The following is a 15,077-nucleotide window of genomic DNA, read 5'->3' on the forward strand; positions in this document are numbered from 1 at the left end:
TCACTGAAACGGTTCTCGGGTCCCCTGTGTTGTGACGCAACGGATAATCTTTTTTGTGATCTCTAGAAGTTTGATTAGTGACCAGTGTGTAACGGGAACAGTTTTACCAAACCGAGAAACCTTTTAAACAGATTACATTTTATTTTTGTGATTGTGAATCTCTCAGCTCTGCTCACTTACACTTATATAAGTGGTGTAATTGTCGTTACAAGAGAGAGAAAGTAACTTGAGCTGCATATGCACGGCAGGCTGACCTCCTCACGTGGCCTTCCTGTTCCTGTTTGAGGCTCTACATATAATGACGACTTGTAAGACTTTGCCTTTAAGCCATACAAATGAATACTTCCTGTGCAGTTCCCAGAGCTCAGTGGGACACCACAGCTTTGTGGGCAGAAGCCTAAAGATCTGGCAACAATATAAACAAACAATTGAGGGATTTTAATGTTCTGCATTAAAGCGGCAATCCAAGCGTTTAAAAAAAAAAAAATTCATAGCATTGAAGCAGGGGGTCTCTGGAGCTGAGCACCATTAATTTCAGCTCCTGGGACCCCCTGATTCCCGAGATTTGCTTCCGTAGGGTGTGCCGGTCTCTGCTCGGCTAGCTGGGTTCATGTAATAGCGGAGTTTCAGAGCCCCCCACTCCCCGCGGGCCAATGAGAATCTGATGTATTCAGGTGCTGCTTCCTATTAGTGCGGGAGTTTTAAACTTGAAAACCCAGCTAGCTCAGCCGGAGCGCCTACTACGGAGGTAAGTATCTCTAGCAGGAGGGGGTCCCTGGGGCTGAAGTTCATGAGGTTCAGCTACAGCGACCCCCTGCTTCAAACCAGTGGGGGGGGGGGGGGGGGGGGGAATTGTAACCGCCATGAATTGCACCTTTAAAATCTTCAGAAATGTATTTGCGTTTTCCCTTTCATTCTCTTTGTAACGTGTAAGGCTCAGTTTAAATACTGGTTCACATAATTTCTGCCGCTGAAGATAACTAGTGCCTTCTTTCACATGTTTTTGGTTTTGTCACCATTACTTGGCCTTGTAGTGAGTGGAATGCCGTACGTGTACTTAAATCTCTTATCCATCTTCTTTTTAGGTGACTGGTCGCTGTGGCTCTGTGCTTGTGCGCCTGATCCCTGCCCCCAGGGGTACTGGCATTGTTTCTGCCCCTGTCCCCAAGAAGCTGCTGATGATGGCTGGAATTGACGACTGCTACACATCAGCCAGGGGCTGCACTGCTACCCTGGGTAACTTTGGTAAGTGGTCTATCCCTGGCTGTGGGTGTGCAGCATTACAACCATACGGGGGGAGGGGGGTGGGCATCGTCCCACCAGGGACAGGCTGTAGTATCTGCATTTATGCTCATCAAGTAGGCCTGTTGTAATGGACGACCTGTAGAATGTTTTGTAGGCCTGATTGCCGTCTGTTGGCTGCAGATGGAGCCTACAAAGTGTTAGGACATGAAGGGCAGCAAAAGATTTAAGGACACTCTTGCTTTATCCTGTCAGAATGATTATTTTAAGAGTAGATGCCATTTGGCCAGTCTTTTGAATAACACACACGATGGTGCTATGGTAATACTCTCCTAACCTGACATAAAATGACCTGTTTAGCCATGCAGGGTGCATGTCAGGGGTGGGCACCTCAGGGCCCACCCTGGCTGTATGTCCTTTTACAGTCACTCACATGGGAGGTGTGCAGGAAGCTGGTCTCACTGCCGGTGACTGGTTCGCACTCCGCTAGATTATCTTGTCACACACTGATGTAACGTGGAGGCCTTGTCCGCTGTGATTCGCATGTTTTTATTATGAACGCACCATCAATCTCTCAGCTCTGCTCAGTTACACGTGTAAGTGGTGTAATTGTCGTTACACGAGAGAGAGAACAACTTGAGCTGCCTATGCACGGCAGGCTGACCTTGTAGCGTGGTCTTCCTGTTCCTGTTTGAGGCTCTACAGAGCGTCCTGTCGCACACCGTGTAAGACGTACGGTAATATAGCATGTTTCTAACTGGTACTCCTTCTGCAGCTAAAGCCACCTTTGATGCCATCTCCAAGACCTACAGCTATCTGACGCCTGATCTCTGGAAGGAGACCGTTTTCACCAAGTCTCCATACCAGGTAATTATACCCCAGAAATGCCAGTCTGTTAACACGTTAACCTCTGCTAGTCCCTAGTTGGGTTAACCCATGGCACTCTTCCAAGGGGTGCAGCAGGGTTTATGGGTACAAAGGGAAGACCGTGTTTGGACAGGTTGTATGTAGAAAATGGGAAGTAGCTGGGCGGCAGGGATTAGAATTGAAGCTGGTTTATATTCAGGATAAACGGAAAGGGGAGAATGTATAGTGGCCCCCTCAGTGACCAGGGTCGCCTAAAACTCTGCAGGATTCATAGCGACATCATTGTACCCGATGTCTTGTTCTAAGGACGCATGAAATGAAAGCCTGCTTTGTGTTTGTTCTTCCCAGGAGTACACCGATCACCTTGCAAAGACCCACACCAGAGTGGCTATGCAGAGGAGCCAGGCTGAAGCTGCCGCTGTTCCTGCCACCTCCTAAATATTTCCTGTTACAGAAAATAAAGGGATAAAACTCTAACTGGCCTGAGTCTCTTCCATTTAATATAGGGTGCAGCAATAAAAAGGCGTTTGGGGTGCTACATTGTACCTCTCAGCTGAACACTTGCAGCATTATATCTATAGCCTCGATCATTCTTTCTCTTTAGAAAAAAATGTACATTTGCAAGACAAACTCTCACCCCCAAATCTTTGTGGGTACCAGGGCTGTGGCAGGATGTCATTTTTTTGGAAGCAAAGCCGTTTCTAATCCTAAAGTTGCACCCCATAAGTCCTGGTGCCGCGCTATGCAAGGCATTGTGGGGTGTGATTTCAAGGAGCAGAGCAGTGATTGATGGCTCTGCTGGAGACGTGCCTATATTTTATCTACTATATATTTGTGAAAGTGTTCTATGTGTCCGGGTCTGTATGTGTCTCCCTGTGCCCCTCCCCTCACCCCCCCTTCACCTTCCCTCACTCACTTCCCCTCCACCCCCCCCCCCCCCCCCCCGGCGCAGCTACAGTCAGCGGGGGAGCGGAGTGAGCGAGCGCGCGCCAGGGACACAGCGGGGGAGCGCCCACAACACGCTGCCTCCCGCCTCAGATCCACGTGGGAGCTGCCGGACGGGTGAGGGAACGGCCGGACGGGTGAGTGAGCGGCCTTCACCTCCCCTCACCCACCCCTCACTCCACTTCCCCTCCCTTCCACCTCCCCTCCCTCCACTTCACCTCCCCTCCAACCCCCCCTTAACCTCCCCTCCACCCCCCCCCCTCCAACCTCCCCTCCACCCCCCCCCTTAACCTCCCCTCCACCCCCCCCCCTTCACCTCCCCTCCACCCCCTCCCCTCCACACCCCCCCTTCACCTCCCCTCCACCCCCCCCTTCACCTCCCCTCCTCCACCCCCGCTTCACCTCCCCTCCACCCCCGCTTCACCTCCCCTCCACCCCTACCTTCACCCCCACATTCACCGCCCCCTCCACCCCTACCTTCACCTCCCCTTCACCCCCACCTTCACTCCCCCCTTACAACCTCCCACCTCCCCCCCCCCTTACCACCACTTCCCCCCACCTCCCCCCCTTCACCTCCCCTCACCCTCCCTTCACCCCCCCCAGCCCCCCACCTCCACCCTTCCCACCTACCCCCTCCACCTCCCCCCGCCCCGCCTTCACCTCCCCTCCGCCCCCCCTTCACCTCCCCTCCGCCCCCCCTTCACCTCCCCTCCGCCCCCCCTTTCACCTCCCCTCACCACCCATCCTCCTCACCTCCCCTCCCCTTCACCTCCCCTCACCACCCCTTCGACCTCACCTCCCCTCCTTCAATGCCTTTCGTCCGCCCTCCTGCCTCTGCCTTTCGCCCACCCGCACTTCTGCCTTTCACCCGCCCACCGCTCACACCCCTGCGCCACACAGCCGCCGCACGCACTCAACAGACACCCGCCACTCGACACACACCCGCCGCCTCTCACCCACCCCACACACTCCTGCCGCATCCTGCCCCTACGCAACAATATCACTGACCAGCTGTCACCCGCACTCGCCACACACCCGCCGCCTCACACCCTAGCAGGACCCCGACCCACAGCCAGCACTCACTACCCATGCGCCACCCGTACTGAACATCCACCTGCCGCCTCACACTCGCTCACACCCTAGCAGGACACACGCCTCACACTTTCACATCACTTATGTCACAAAAATATACATTGTACTGTGGTGTGTTTACAATAAACCATTTTTATACAACATCGTATTACATTTTCTTCCATCTTTCTTTTCAACATTATTATCCAACCTTTACAACAAATAGTCACCTATTGTTCCACCATTTATAAATAATACTACCTATTACGCATTTGCATCCCGGGCAACGCCGGGTATATCAGCTAGTAGGCAATACAGCAGAGATTGCAACTAGGACTGGCTCGGGTAAACAGATCTGCACCCATATACATGCTAGCTTCCTAATAAAGACATTGCATCCATTCTTCCTGTACAGTCTCTGGGACTAACAATACTTCGATAGATAAGTTTGGAGGGGCAGGAATCATCCATTAAACTCCCACCTTGGCTATCTGCTTTGCATTGATTTAACTCGAGTGTTGGGGTGAGGTGGTTGTCTGCAAAATCTACAGCAGGGATGGCAATAGTCAGGGCACTCAGACAGGATCAGGAACAGCCAAAAATTGGAAAATTAAAGAAAAAGGGTGCCAGTAGATGCAAAAGTAAAAAAGGGCTTTATTTTGAACAGAAGTAGGTGGTGGACAAGACAAAGGTCCTCCCACGCGTTTCACGCAAGTGTTGCACTTTCTCAAGGAGTATGGACACAGGAAGTAAGCACACACATATGCTAAATAATATATATATTGTTCGACTAATTTTATATGATATGAACTTTAATCCCCGGGCCAAGAGACACTGTCCATCTAGGAGAGTGACTGCAGTGTCACTGATATCTCCAGGACGAGTATACATCTCCTGACGGGACTCCCTGCTGAACCTCCCCCTGCTTCAGATAGTCACTTGGCACTTCTACAGCGCACTCCGGAGCGCACCACAGGCACATTTCAGTCTGCAAAATGTAGTAGTGTCGACGCATGCAGCGCCAAGGGCACTTGAACTACCATAGACAATTAGGTAATAGTCCTGGAAGTGCGCACGGACGCAAGCACGCACACGCAGTCCCACCGCGAGCTCGGCCTTAGACTAACCCAATCACTGCACGTATGAGAATTGTTTAAGGAATCTGGATCTCAATGCTCAAGTGAAAATAACATACTTTCCTAACAAGTCTACAGCTATTTTGTGGGTTAAATAGTCATTTTGCCACTAATGTATCGATAACTAAGGCCAGGTCCCTGCTGGCTACTGCAGCACCCGCTGTGGCGTTCGCTGCAGGGACAAGAGTGGGCCCGCTGCGAGGGGGGGCCGCTGCGCCTACAGTTTCTCCTACTCAAGAGAATTGAGATCAGGACTTGCGACGGAGCGCTAGGCCACACACCCTGCCGGTTCAGCCAATGAGGGCAAACCTGCTGGTTGTCACAGCCCCCCATCTTTCCCCCTGCAGACCGGGGGAACTTGGCTGCACATGCCACCAGCCTGGCAGATGCATGTGCAGCGGGGTCGTAGTCTAAGGCTAAGGCCCCGGCGCTGTAATGCGCGCCCGCGCTTTTGGCTGCGCGTTCCGGCGATTCCCTGGTCTGCAGCTCACTGCAGGAGCAGAGACCGGGGGGGCGTGGCGGAGGAGTGACGGGGGCGCGGCCATGATGTCACCCGGCAGGTTCGCCCTCATTGGCTGAACCGCCGGGGGGCGTGCCTAGCCGCTCGACGCGAGTTCCTGCTCTCAATTCTATTGAGAGCAGGAGTAGCTCTCGCGCGAGCGCTGCGGCCCCGGCGCCATTGCGGGGAGGGCTCTCGTGAGCGCAGCGGATGCTGTAGCAGGCAGCGGGGGCAAGGCCTAAGTCCCACAGACACTTCTCACAGTTGAGTTCTAATGTGTATAGAAAAAGCTATGGTCAGGGATGCCATTCCTTCACTAATAGAGCTGCTCTAATTTTGCTAGTTTATCCACCAGTGTTAGCTCACTAACATGAACAGGGAATTTGCAAAATATTGAGGCTTAATTGCACTCAAACTTGTATTTTACTGCATTATGTACAATCTCATCGATTGCCTCAACTTCTAACAATCTACATCTATCCAGATTCTAGGGCAGTAGTCCTCAAAATAAGATCAACATTTTTCAGGCAGGGCCAGCAGACCAGACACACCCTTACACACTCCATTCAATACTGCATTTTTACCAATCTTTCACCACACATCTTCCCCCTTCCTACACACCTTATGTCAACTGCATCCTGTGCTGTCTGGAGATTTTCTATTCTGTGCTAGGCTGAGAGACTACAGCCTCCATGTTACCATGTTACCTGATAGCATCTCTCCTCCCTCACCCCCTAGGGTTAAGGGATGCAGTTAAAAGAGTACCCCCCCAACATCACCTTGTCTTCAGCATTTCTGATGTCACGTCATGTAACCCCATGGCATAATTTGCCATGGTGACGTGTTAACAGAAGCTGCCGGAGATAAGTAACATACAGAGGCCTTGCACGCTCCACCAGCATTTAATTTAAAGCTGCAGTTCAGTCAATATCCTGCATGTGTTTTTTTTTAATAAATCAGTTCTGTAGTAAGAAAAAATACTTTTAGCATTTTCTGTTTTTAAAAAAACAACTTTGAAAGACCAATTTTCTTATATTCTATTTTAACAGCCATTTGCTAAGGCACTGCCCCTTCATGTCCTGTCACAAGCTCTGGCACACCCCTTTGTCAGCCCTGCACTCCCTCTAGCACATGTCAGTGCAGGAGTGCTCATGAATATTCATGAGCTTCCACTGAGAGACAGAAACAGAAGAAAAACAGATCCCTTCACTAATTATGTCACCAAATTTCACCTTTCAATACATGAAGAACGAATTGACCGGCAGCTATACAGTTCTTTAGGTAATTAGAGATTGCACACATGAAACTATTGAAGTAAAAAAATAAATTTAAAAAAAAAGACAACTGCAGCTTTAAATGCTTAGGGGAAAAGCACTGGGCCTCTGTATGCACTCTGCCCCCCCTCCTAAATCATACACCATACATTTAAGACGCATATTTTATTATACTGTTTTAGTTTCTACTGTTCCACATCTGTGTTCAGCTCCAAGACACGCGCAGTGGAAATGCACACGTGCTGGTTTTCCGTTCCCGTTGGTAGAACCTAAGAAGCCTCTGCAGCCGCTTTTCTTTCGGCGATCATTCTGTGTTTCTGCTTCATGAGACATTTTCTCGCGTTGCCGAAAGCTCCAAGGTCCCCATCTGACAGGCAATGCAAAATATTACATATAAAGTAATGGCAAAATTCCTCTACCCCTCCCAACATGAATCGCCTATGCAACATGGAAGACCCACGCAGATAGGACATCTACATAGTGCTAAGCAGCACTTTCCTGGACAATAGTGACCCAACAGCATCAAATTAACAATGCAGACCTGTCACCATCCAGCTTTTATGCAAAACAAGTGTGTTTGGATCATTGCTTTCACAAGTCAGTAAATAGCCTAAAAGTGATATTCTTTAAACCTTGTTGCTTACATCTGGCCTGATAAGACTTGGCAGTCTGAGCAAACTGCTCCAACTCCTTGGCACAGTTCTGTATGTAGCTGTGCCCTTCTCTCTGCTGGCAAGCTCGCATTCTCTCCTGCACGATCTTCACTATCTCCTGATCAACTTGGCTGAAAAAGAATGCAGAGAAAATAGTTTCATTACGCCGCATTATTTTTAATCAATTGGCACTCAAGGACGCCACATCATTATCCTTAACAGGGGGAACAGAAATGCAGACATAGATAATGTTATATTCTGAACAGCAGCTGATCCAATTCACTATGGACAAGACATCAGGAAACCTCCTTTCCAAGTCAGGCCAATGACAGGTTGAACCTCTGCAATCCAACAATAAATCAATCAATACACTGTCAGATCAAGGGCCTAGTTCTATTGAAAACCATTAGACCTCTAGCAGTTTTTACAAGAGGTCAGAAATATATCTACGTGACCCTGTGTAGGCAACAGTGTTCAGATATTTGCTGGGCAAGGGCTGTACCAAAAAGCTAAAGAAACCAATTCTAAAGAAGTCTAGATCAGGGGTGTGCAAACGTTCCCCTGTGCCCGTCTGCTCGCGACCCCCCTCCTTACCATGTTTCTGGCGTCAAATGATGGCAACACGATGTCATTTGATGCCGTGTTGCCATAGCAATGCGTCGCCAGAGACAAGGTAAGTAAAGTTGCAGAGGCCTCACGCGATCCCCCGGCATTTAATTTAAATGCCTTGGGGAACAGTGCGGGGTCTCTGCAACCACCGCGCCACCCCCCATAAAAAGTTTGCGCACCCCTGGTCTAGATCATAAAGGGTACACAGATATAATGGATTGTCTCACAGAGTAAAGGCAACAGAAAACTAAGACACAGACTTTGTGTGGGAGCGTGGATCAAATCTGCGGTGTTGGCTCCTTTAGACAAGTCATTATCTCCCTGTGCCTCAGGCACAAACATTAGTTTGTAAACATCAGTACCGTTTGTTCGGCATACCATTCACAATGGCAGAAAGATAAGGACAAACTGAAATGAATACGCACTGATCCCTCTTCCACTGCATCTCCGCTTCAAAGCAACACGTGTAGTCGTTCACGTCACATTCCGTTATGTCGGGAACACGGCGGAAGGTCTTGTGATAGTAATAAAACTTGTTTCTTGACTGCTGGCGTTCAATCCAGTCTGCAAGAGGGAAAACATTCATGATGTGAGTCAGAATAGCGAATTCATCATCAACTAAGAAATGTCTTTGTATTTCTTACAATGTACAAGGTAAATTCAGCAATATCCAACGTAACCTAATAGACGCAGGGCTACCGATTTCTCAATACATCGAATATTATAACTGCGATCTCCGTTCTCTCTTCAATCTCTTCCTATCATGGTTTCCAGGGTTCACCATCTTCATTTACACACTTTCCTGCCATTAATAAACGGAAAGGCGCAGCCTTCATGGTCTCTACACATCCTCACAGACCTTGCTTTCATGGGTTTAATTATCTTGGTATATTTTTTGACCTCATTATCTGCTTTGCAAGTGACAATCTAGCTTTTTATCCCACATCAATGCCCTGCAGTGGTCACTGAATGCCCCTCAGCAATCTGTTCATGTCTACACTAATGGTGAGTGGCATGCACACGGTTTTAATTCCTGGCATCACAATTTAAGCAACCTTTTTATAGTGAGTAGTAATTGCTTTAGGACTGCCCTATTTAGGACAAAGAATCGACTTCCTCTCTATGCCTCTTTCATCCCCAGTCTTGAATTTAAATTCACTCAAAAACGTATACACAGGCAAAGACCTTAAAAAAGGGCAAGCTTTCCTCAAAGGCAGAAAACACTGCTGTCCCAACCTGCTAAAGTTTAGACATAACCCATCAATTTGGGACAGCAAACAAACCCCCAGTAGTGCCCCCACCCCACTTCCAGGTTTCCCAATCTCCACCATCACTGCCCCCGGGTTTCTCAATCTCCCCCATCACTGCCTCCCACCCCCAGTCATACCAATCTCCCCCATTCCCGGGTTTCCCAATCTCCCCAATCCCTGCCAGTACTACCTCCACAAACTCCCCCATCCCTGCCAATACTGTCCCCGGTCTTCCCACTTTCCCCCCCCCCCCCCCCATCACTGCCAGTACTGCCCCTACCCCCAGGCTTCCGACTTTCCCCCTTCACTGCCAGTACTGCCCCCACCCCCAGGCTTCCCACATCACTTCTATCACTGACAATACTGTCCTAGTACTGCCCCCGGGCTTCCTACTACTGCCAGAATTGCCCCCTAACTCCCCGCCCGTCCCCTCCGCACCGTGTAAGATTGTAACCGGCCCATCCACCACATAATGAAAGAGCGTCCCTACGATGATTGCCGGGTTGGGGAGGGCAGTCTGCTTGTCCGATACCGGCGTGCGGCTCGGGGGCTCCGGGTACACGTCCTTATCAGGCTCCTCCGGCATGTTGGAGGTCACTCACACTGCGGCCTGCCACACGCAATATGGCGGCCAGAGGACCCTCGCGACGGCGGCCGATATAGGTCAGACCCAGACACCGCTCAGGCTGAAATTAACGTCTCCTCAAAAAACAAAAAAAACAATGGACATCACCGGAACAACCTCTGATCGCCGCTAATTATCCCGTTACTAATTAGTCAACTACTCTGGTTAACACAGGCATAATTAAGACAGCTATCCGTCACCGGCCAACCAATTAGAGGAAGGCTTGCGTTTAAAGCCTCGCCTTCAGGTGTAACCACGCCTTCTTTGTAGTGGTGAGCCAATCAAAAGGCAATGCATATCAATGCTATGGCAACTGGGAGGTGGAGGCAAGACTGTTATAGGCAGTCGCCATTATTTATGTGGTTAATGACTTTTCTGTGTATGTTTGTCTATGTGACAGGATTTGGAATTTGGATCTGAGGTTTCACACACTCTCTGGAGTCACATCTCAATGAGAGGTTGTGACACAATTATCCCAGGCTGCTACCCAGCCCCCTAGCAGTAGCCCGTGCTCTCTCCCAGTTTGGGGAAAAACGGCTGCCCCCCAAGCCGGTGAGGTCACTCTGTCCAGAGAGGTAATACCGGTATACACATACATATCCAGAGAGGTAATACCGGTATACACATACATGTCCAGAGAGGTGATACTGGTATACACATACACACCCAGAGAGGTAATACCGGTATACACATACACACCCAGAGAGGTAATACCGATATACACATACACGCCCAGAGAGGTAATACCGGTATACACATACACGCCCAGAGAGGCAATACCGGTATACACATACACACCCAGAGAGGTAATACCGGTATACACTTACATGTCCAGAGAGATAATACCGGTATACACATACATGCCCAGTATTACCTCTCATTTTTTACTTGACTAAGTGTCCAAATACAGTTCAGTCCGGTTCAATACTGGACCCCTGGCATACCCTAGTCCCGCAGCAGGTCTGTACCCAGAGATGTCAAGAGATTTGGGAGGTTCTTGCCCCAAAAATTGCATTTTATTTATTTTTATCAGACTTGAAGTTTATGAGATGCTGAAAATGAGACTGACTCAAAATCAGTGAGACGCTCGGGAAAATCAGTGAGAGTTGACTGGTCTGGATACCCTTTCCCGAGGCAGCGAGGGAATTACTAAAAGAGAAATGGCGGAAATTCCTGGGAAAATTATAACCCCCACAAGCGTTTCTCTGACAGATTGAAATATACACAATTTTTAGTAAAGTAAAAAAAAAAAACACAACATCCCAATTGAAACACAAGGATTATTCTGGGAACTTTCCTCAGTGTATTCTCACAGAAAACTCTGTTCCTTCTGTTACTGCGATCTCATTTTCTACTTCTTTGCCTATTTTCTTGAGTCCTGCTCTCTTCTCTACTTAATTAATTTCTTCTTTCTACTTTTATCACGTTTACTCTATTATTTAAAAAAAATATATATATATATTCTCCCTTTCCTATGTCTTCTGTCCTTACGCTTTTACCCTGGACAGTCCCTGAACTCCCCTTTCTATTTAACATCACCTCTCCGCTGCTAACTGCTAATACAATGGTCGTTCTAACGGTCCTAATTAAAAATCAACTCACTGGCCTGAGCCTGCTGCGTATAGCAGGATTGCACAGCTGCTCCCCGACCCTCACACAATGCTGTAGCATTGCTAGATAATGCCAGTGTGTTGGCCGCTGGAGAGGTGAAGTTCCAATCCATTTGGGTGCAAAACACCAGACAGCATCAAAATGGAGTAGGCTGTCTTAAACTCCCCTTCCATGCTTCGTATGCACACCTTGAACCTCAATGGGTCTTAAAAATCAGGATCTCTGAAAACTTGAGCTGCCCACATAGTATTTGATAGCATCTTCCTCTTGACTGTAAAGTAAATCAACCGGTCTGAGAGCTGTGCTAAAATGATAATCTCATACACTGGGACGCCATGGTTATGAGTGTAACAAAAATAAATACAGAATAACCTTTGCTCTGTCACTGTCAGAGAATGCTTATTGAAAAGTTCCCCACAAATCCAACAACCCCCTTACTGCTTCTGTGGTGGGACTGGTTACCAAAGTTTCCCTGATACAAAACTGGGCCAAAACCAATGCAAAAGGATTGCAACAGATTTAATAAAGGAAGGACTCCAGATTCAAGCCGGATTCGCTTTCTTTGACAAATATGACCCTGTGCTCTACACTTAGTAAACTTAGTAAATAAGCCACAAAGAGCAGGGGTGGGCAACTCCAGTGCTCAAGGGCCACCGACAGGTCAGGTTTTCACGATATCCCTGCTTCAGCACAGGTGACTCAATCAGTGGCTCAGTCAAAGACGGACTGAGCCACCTGTGCCGAAGCAGGAATATCCGTTACATCTGACCTGTTGGTGGCCCTTGAGAACTGGAGTTGGCCAATGACTGAGTCACTGATTGAGCCACCTGTGCTGAAGCAGGGATATCCTGAAAACCTGACCTGTTGGTGGCCCTTGAAGACTGGAGTTGCCCACCCCTGATTTACAGCCTTGACAATCTTGTGGTAGTAATATGGTAAAACAGATCTCAAGATGTTTTCAGCCTGCGTGATATGTGAGTGACGCCTGTATTCTCAGGTCGGGAGACGTTTAGTGGGTGTCAGAATACAAGTATATACAAATCGGCAAATTTCCAGCCTGAGATCACGGACAGTGCATCTGAACGAAAAGGGATTTCCTCCAATGGTTCTCATTGGTGCTGGTGTTATCTGATGATTCCAGTAAATAAAAACACCACTTGTGCATGTGTATGTCTCAGCCAGGGCTTCTGCAGCCAGGGCTTCTGGGTAAAGACATGCAAATGAGCACAGTGTGTCACTCTTTACGTCTCATCCATTTTAATATGAACCCCATATAATTTCAAAATTAGAACGAGGAGCACGAGCTTTGGAGCAATGCTTCAGTTTGGGACACAACCCTTATTCCCGTCGGTGTTTAGGATTAAAATATGATGCCAAAATACTACATAGTAATCCTGATAAAAGCTGTATGGACTCTAGTTATGCCTGTTATCAGGGTTCACTTCATATACTTTAGTCCAAAATACAATGTTCAGTCATCTTTATTTTGTTATCATGATGCAGCTATTAAGGGATTTGTGCTAGGGTTGCCAGGTGTCCAGTATTGAACCGGACGGTCCAGTATTTGGACACTGTCCAGTAAAAAAAATGAAAGGTAATACTCGACATGTATGTGACCGGTATTACCTCTCTGGACATGTATGTGTATACCGGTATTACCTCTCTGGACATGTATGTGTATACCGGTATTACCTCTCTGGACAGAGTGACCTGACCGGCTTGGGGGTCCACGGGATTTCCCGAGCAGGGAGAGAGCAGGACTACTGCTAGGGGGCTGGGCAGCTTCCTCTATTCTGGTTGGCTGCTGCTGGGAAATGCAGTCAATCTGGAGGAGGTGTCAGGATCATGGGGGTGGGGCCAAGGAGAGGAGGAAACAGCATGGAGCGGAGTGGTGTGCATGTCTCGAGCGTGTCGCACCTTTCCCCATTGTGTTTAGGGTTGACAGGTGTCTGGAATTGAACCGGACAGCCCGGTATTTGGTTACTCTGTCCGGTAAAAATTGAGAGATAATACCGGACATGTATGTGTGCGGGGTGGACATGTATGTGTGTGGGGTGGACATCTATGTGTGCGGGGGGGGCTTGGGGGGTCGGGGACGTGTGTGTGCAGGGTGGGTACATGTATGTGTGCAGAGGGGGACATGTATGTGTGAGGGGGGGGGTACATGTATGTGTGCGGGGGGGGAGGAGGGGACATGTATGTGTGCGGGGGGGACATGTATGTGTGCGGGGGGACAACATGTAAGTGTGCAGGGAGGAGGGGGGACATGTATGTGTGTGGGGGGGGACATGTATGTGTCCAGTGTTATGTCTCCGGACTTAGTAACCAATCGCGGGATTTCCCCCGAGCAGGGAGAGGGCACGACTGCTGCTGCTAGGGGGCTGGGCAGCTTCCTCCATCCTGATTGGCTGCTGCTGTGTAATGCAGCCAATCAGAAGGAGTTGGCAGGAGTCTGGGGGGTGGGGCCAAAGAGCGGAGGAAAAGCGTGGCGCAGAGAGAGGTGCCAGGCTGTGTCCTGTGTCTCCTGTGTGTCCTGCCTGGGTCCTGTGTGACCTGCCTGTGTACTGTGTGACCTGCATGTGACCTGCCTGTGTCCTGTGACCTGCCTGTGTACTGTGTGACCTGCATGTGACCTGCCTGTGTCCTGTGTGTCCTGCCTCCTGTGTGTCCTTTCTCCTGTGTGTCCTGTCTCCTGTGTGTCCTATCTCCTGTGTCCTGTCTCCTGTGTGTCCTGTGTGTCCTGTCTCCTGTGTGTCCTGTCTCCTGTGTGTCCTGCCTGTCTCCTGTGTGTCCTATCTCCTGTGTGTCCTGCCTGTCTCCTGTGTGTCCTGTCTCCTGTGTGTCCTGCCTGTCTCCTGTGTGTCCTGCCTGTCTCCTGTGTGTCCTGTCTCCTGTGTGTCCTGCCTGTCTCCTGTGTGTCCTGTCTCCTGTGTGTCCTGCCTGTCTCCTGTGTGTCCTGTCTCCTGTGTGTCCTGCTGGTGTCCTGTCTCCTGTGTGTCCTGTGTGTCCTGTCTCCTCTGTGTCCTGCCTGTCTCCTGTGTGTCCTGCCTGTCTCCTGTGTGTCCTGTCTACTGTGTGTCCTGCCAGTGTCCTGTCTCCTGTGTGTCCTGTGTGTCCTGTCTCCTGTGTGTCCTGTCTCCTGTGTGTAACAGTCTTCCCCATCAACGATTTTCGTGCTTCGCACCTTTCACCATTGTCTCCAGTATGTTTGGCGATGCCGCCTGGCAACCCTATTTGTGACCAGAATCCAGAAGATGCCCCCAGCCGTTTATTCTAAAACTGACAGCAACCCCAC

General features: G+C 49.3%; 2 protein-coding genes and 2 non-coding genes across 5 annotated transcripts in view; 3 read left to right on the plus strand and 1 right to left on the minus strand.

Moving 5' to 3' along the window:
• Window positions 1–2,586, plus strand: part of RPS2 (ribosomal protein S2) — a 181,080-nt gene extending 178,494 nt beyond the window's left edge. For both annotated transcript variants that reach the window (XM_075565748.1, XM_075565747.1), the window contains exons 6-8: window positions 1,086–1,245; window positions 2,018–2,109; window positions 2,458–2,586. In XM_075565748.1, coding sequence (XP_075421863.1) covers window positions 1,086–1,245; window positions 2,018–2,109; window positions 2,458–2,547 — 342 coding nt within the window. In that variant the 3' untranslated portion in view covers window positions 2,548–2,586. The remainder of the gene's footprint in view (window positions 1–1,085; window positions 1,246–2,017; window positions 2,110–2,457) is intronic.
• On the plus strand, window positions 157–297 carry LOC142463736 (small nucleolar RNA SNORA64/SNORA10 family). The gene has a single exon (XR_012787485.1). It is a non-coding gene; the product is annotated as a small nucleolar RNA SNORA64/SNORA10 family (small nucleolar RNA).
• LOC142463735 (small nucleolar RNA SNORA64/SNORA10 family) lies at window positions 1,811–1,949 on the plus strand. The gene has a single exon (XR_012787484.1). It is a non-coding gene; the product is annotated as a small nucleolar RNA SNORA64/SNORA10 family (small nucleolar RNA).
• Window positions 2,587–7,184: 4,598 nt separating the features above from the next.
• Window positions 7,185–10,184, minus strand: NDUFB10 (NADH:ubiquinone oxidoreductase subunit B10). Its single transcript, XM_075565749.1, has 4 exons — window positions 9,985–10,184; window positions 8,722–8,860; window positions 7,679–7,818; window positions 7,185–7,401 (listed from the first exon to the last, which is right to left on the minus strand). Exons 1-4 carry the CDS (start codon window positions 10,130–10,132, stop codon window positions 7,304–7,306), a joined length of 525 nt encoding a protein of 174 aa, XP_075421864.1. The 5' UTR covers window positions 10,133–10,184; the 3' UTR covers window positions 7,185–7,303.
• Between the last annotated feature and the right edge of the window lie 4,893 nt (window positions 10,185–15,077).

This window comes from Ascaphus truei, chromosome 11 (assembly GCF_040206685.1).
Source record: "Ascaphus truei isolate aAscTru1 chromosome 11, aAscTru1.hap1, whole genome shotgun sequence".
In the NCBI taxonomy this organism is placed as follows: domain Eukaryota; kingdom Metazoa; phylum Chordata; class Amphibia; order Anura; family Ascaphidae; genus Ascaphus; species Ascaphus truei.

Excerpts from the sequence above, each read along its gene's own strand:
- NDUFB10 (XM_075565749.1), bottom strand. The coding sequence starts at position 10,132 with ATGCCGGAGGAGCCTGATAAGGACGTGTACCCGGAGCCCCCGAGCCGC. Across the intron at positions 8,861-9,984 it reads GCCGGTTACAATCTTACACG|ACTGGATTGAACGCCAGCAG; the intron begins GTGCGGAGGGGA and ends TCCCTCTTGCAG. Across the intron at positions 7,819-8,721 it reads ATGCAGTGGAAGAGGGATCA|CCAAGTTGATCAGGAGATAG; the intron begins GTGCGTATTCAT and ends ATTCTTTTTCAG.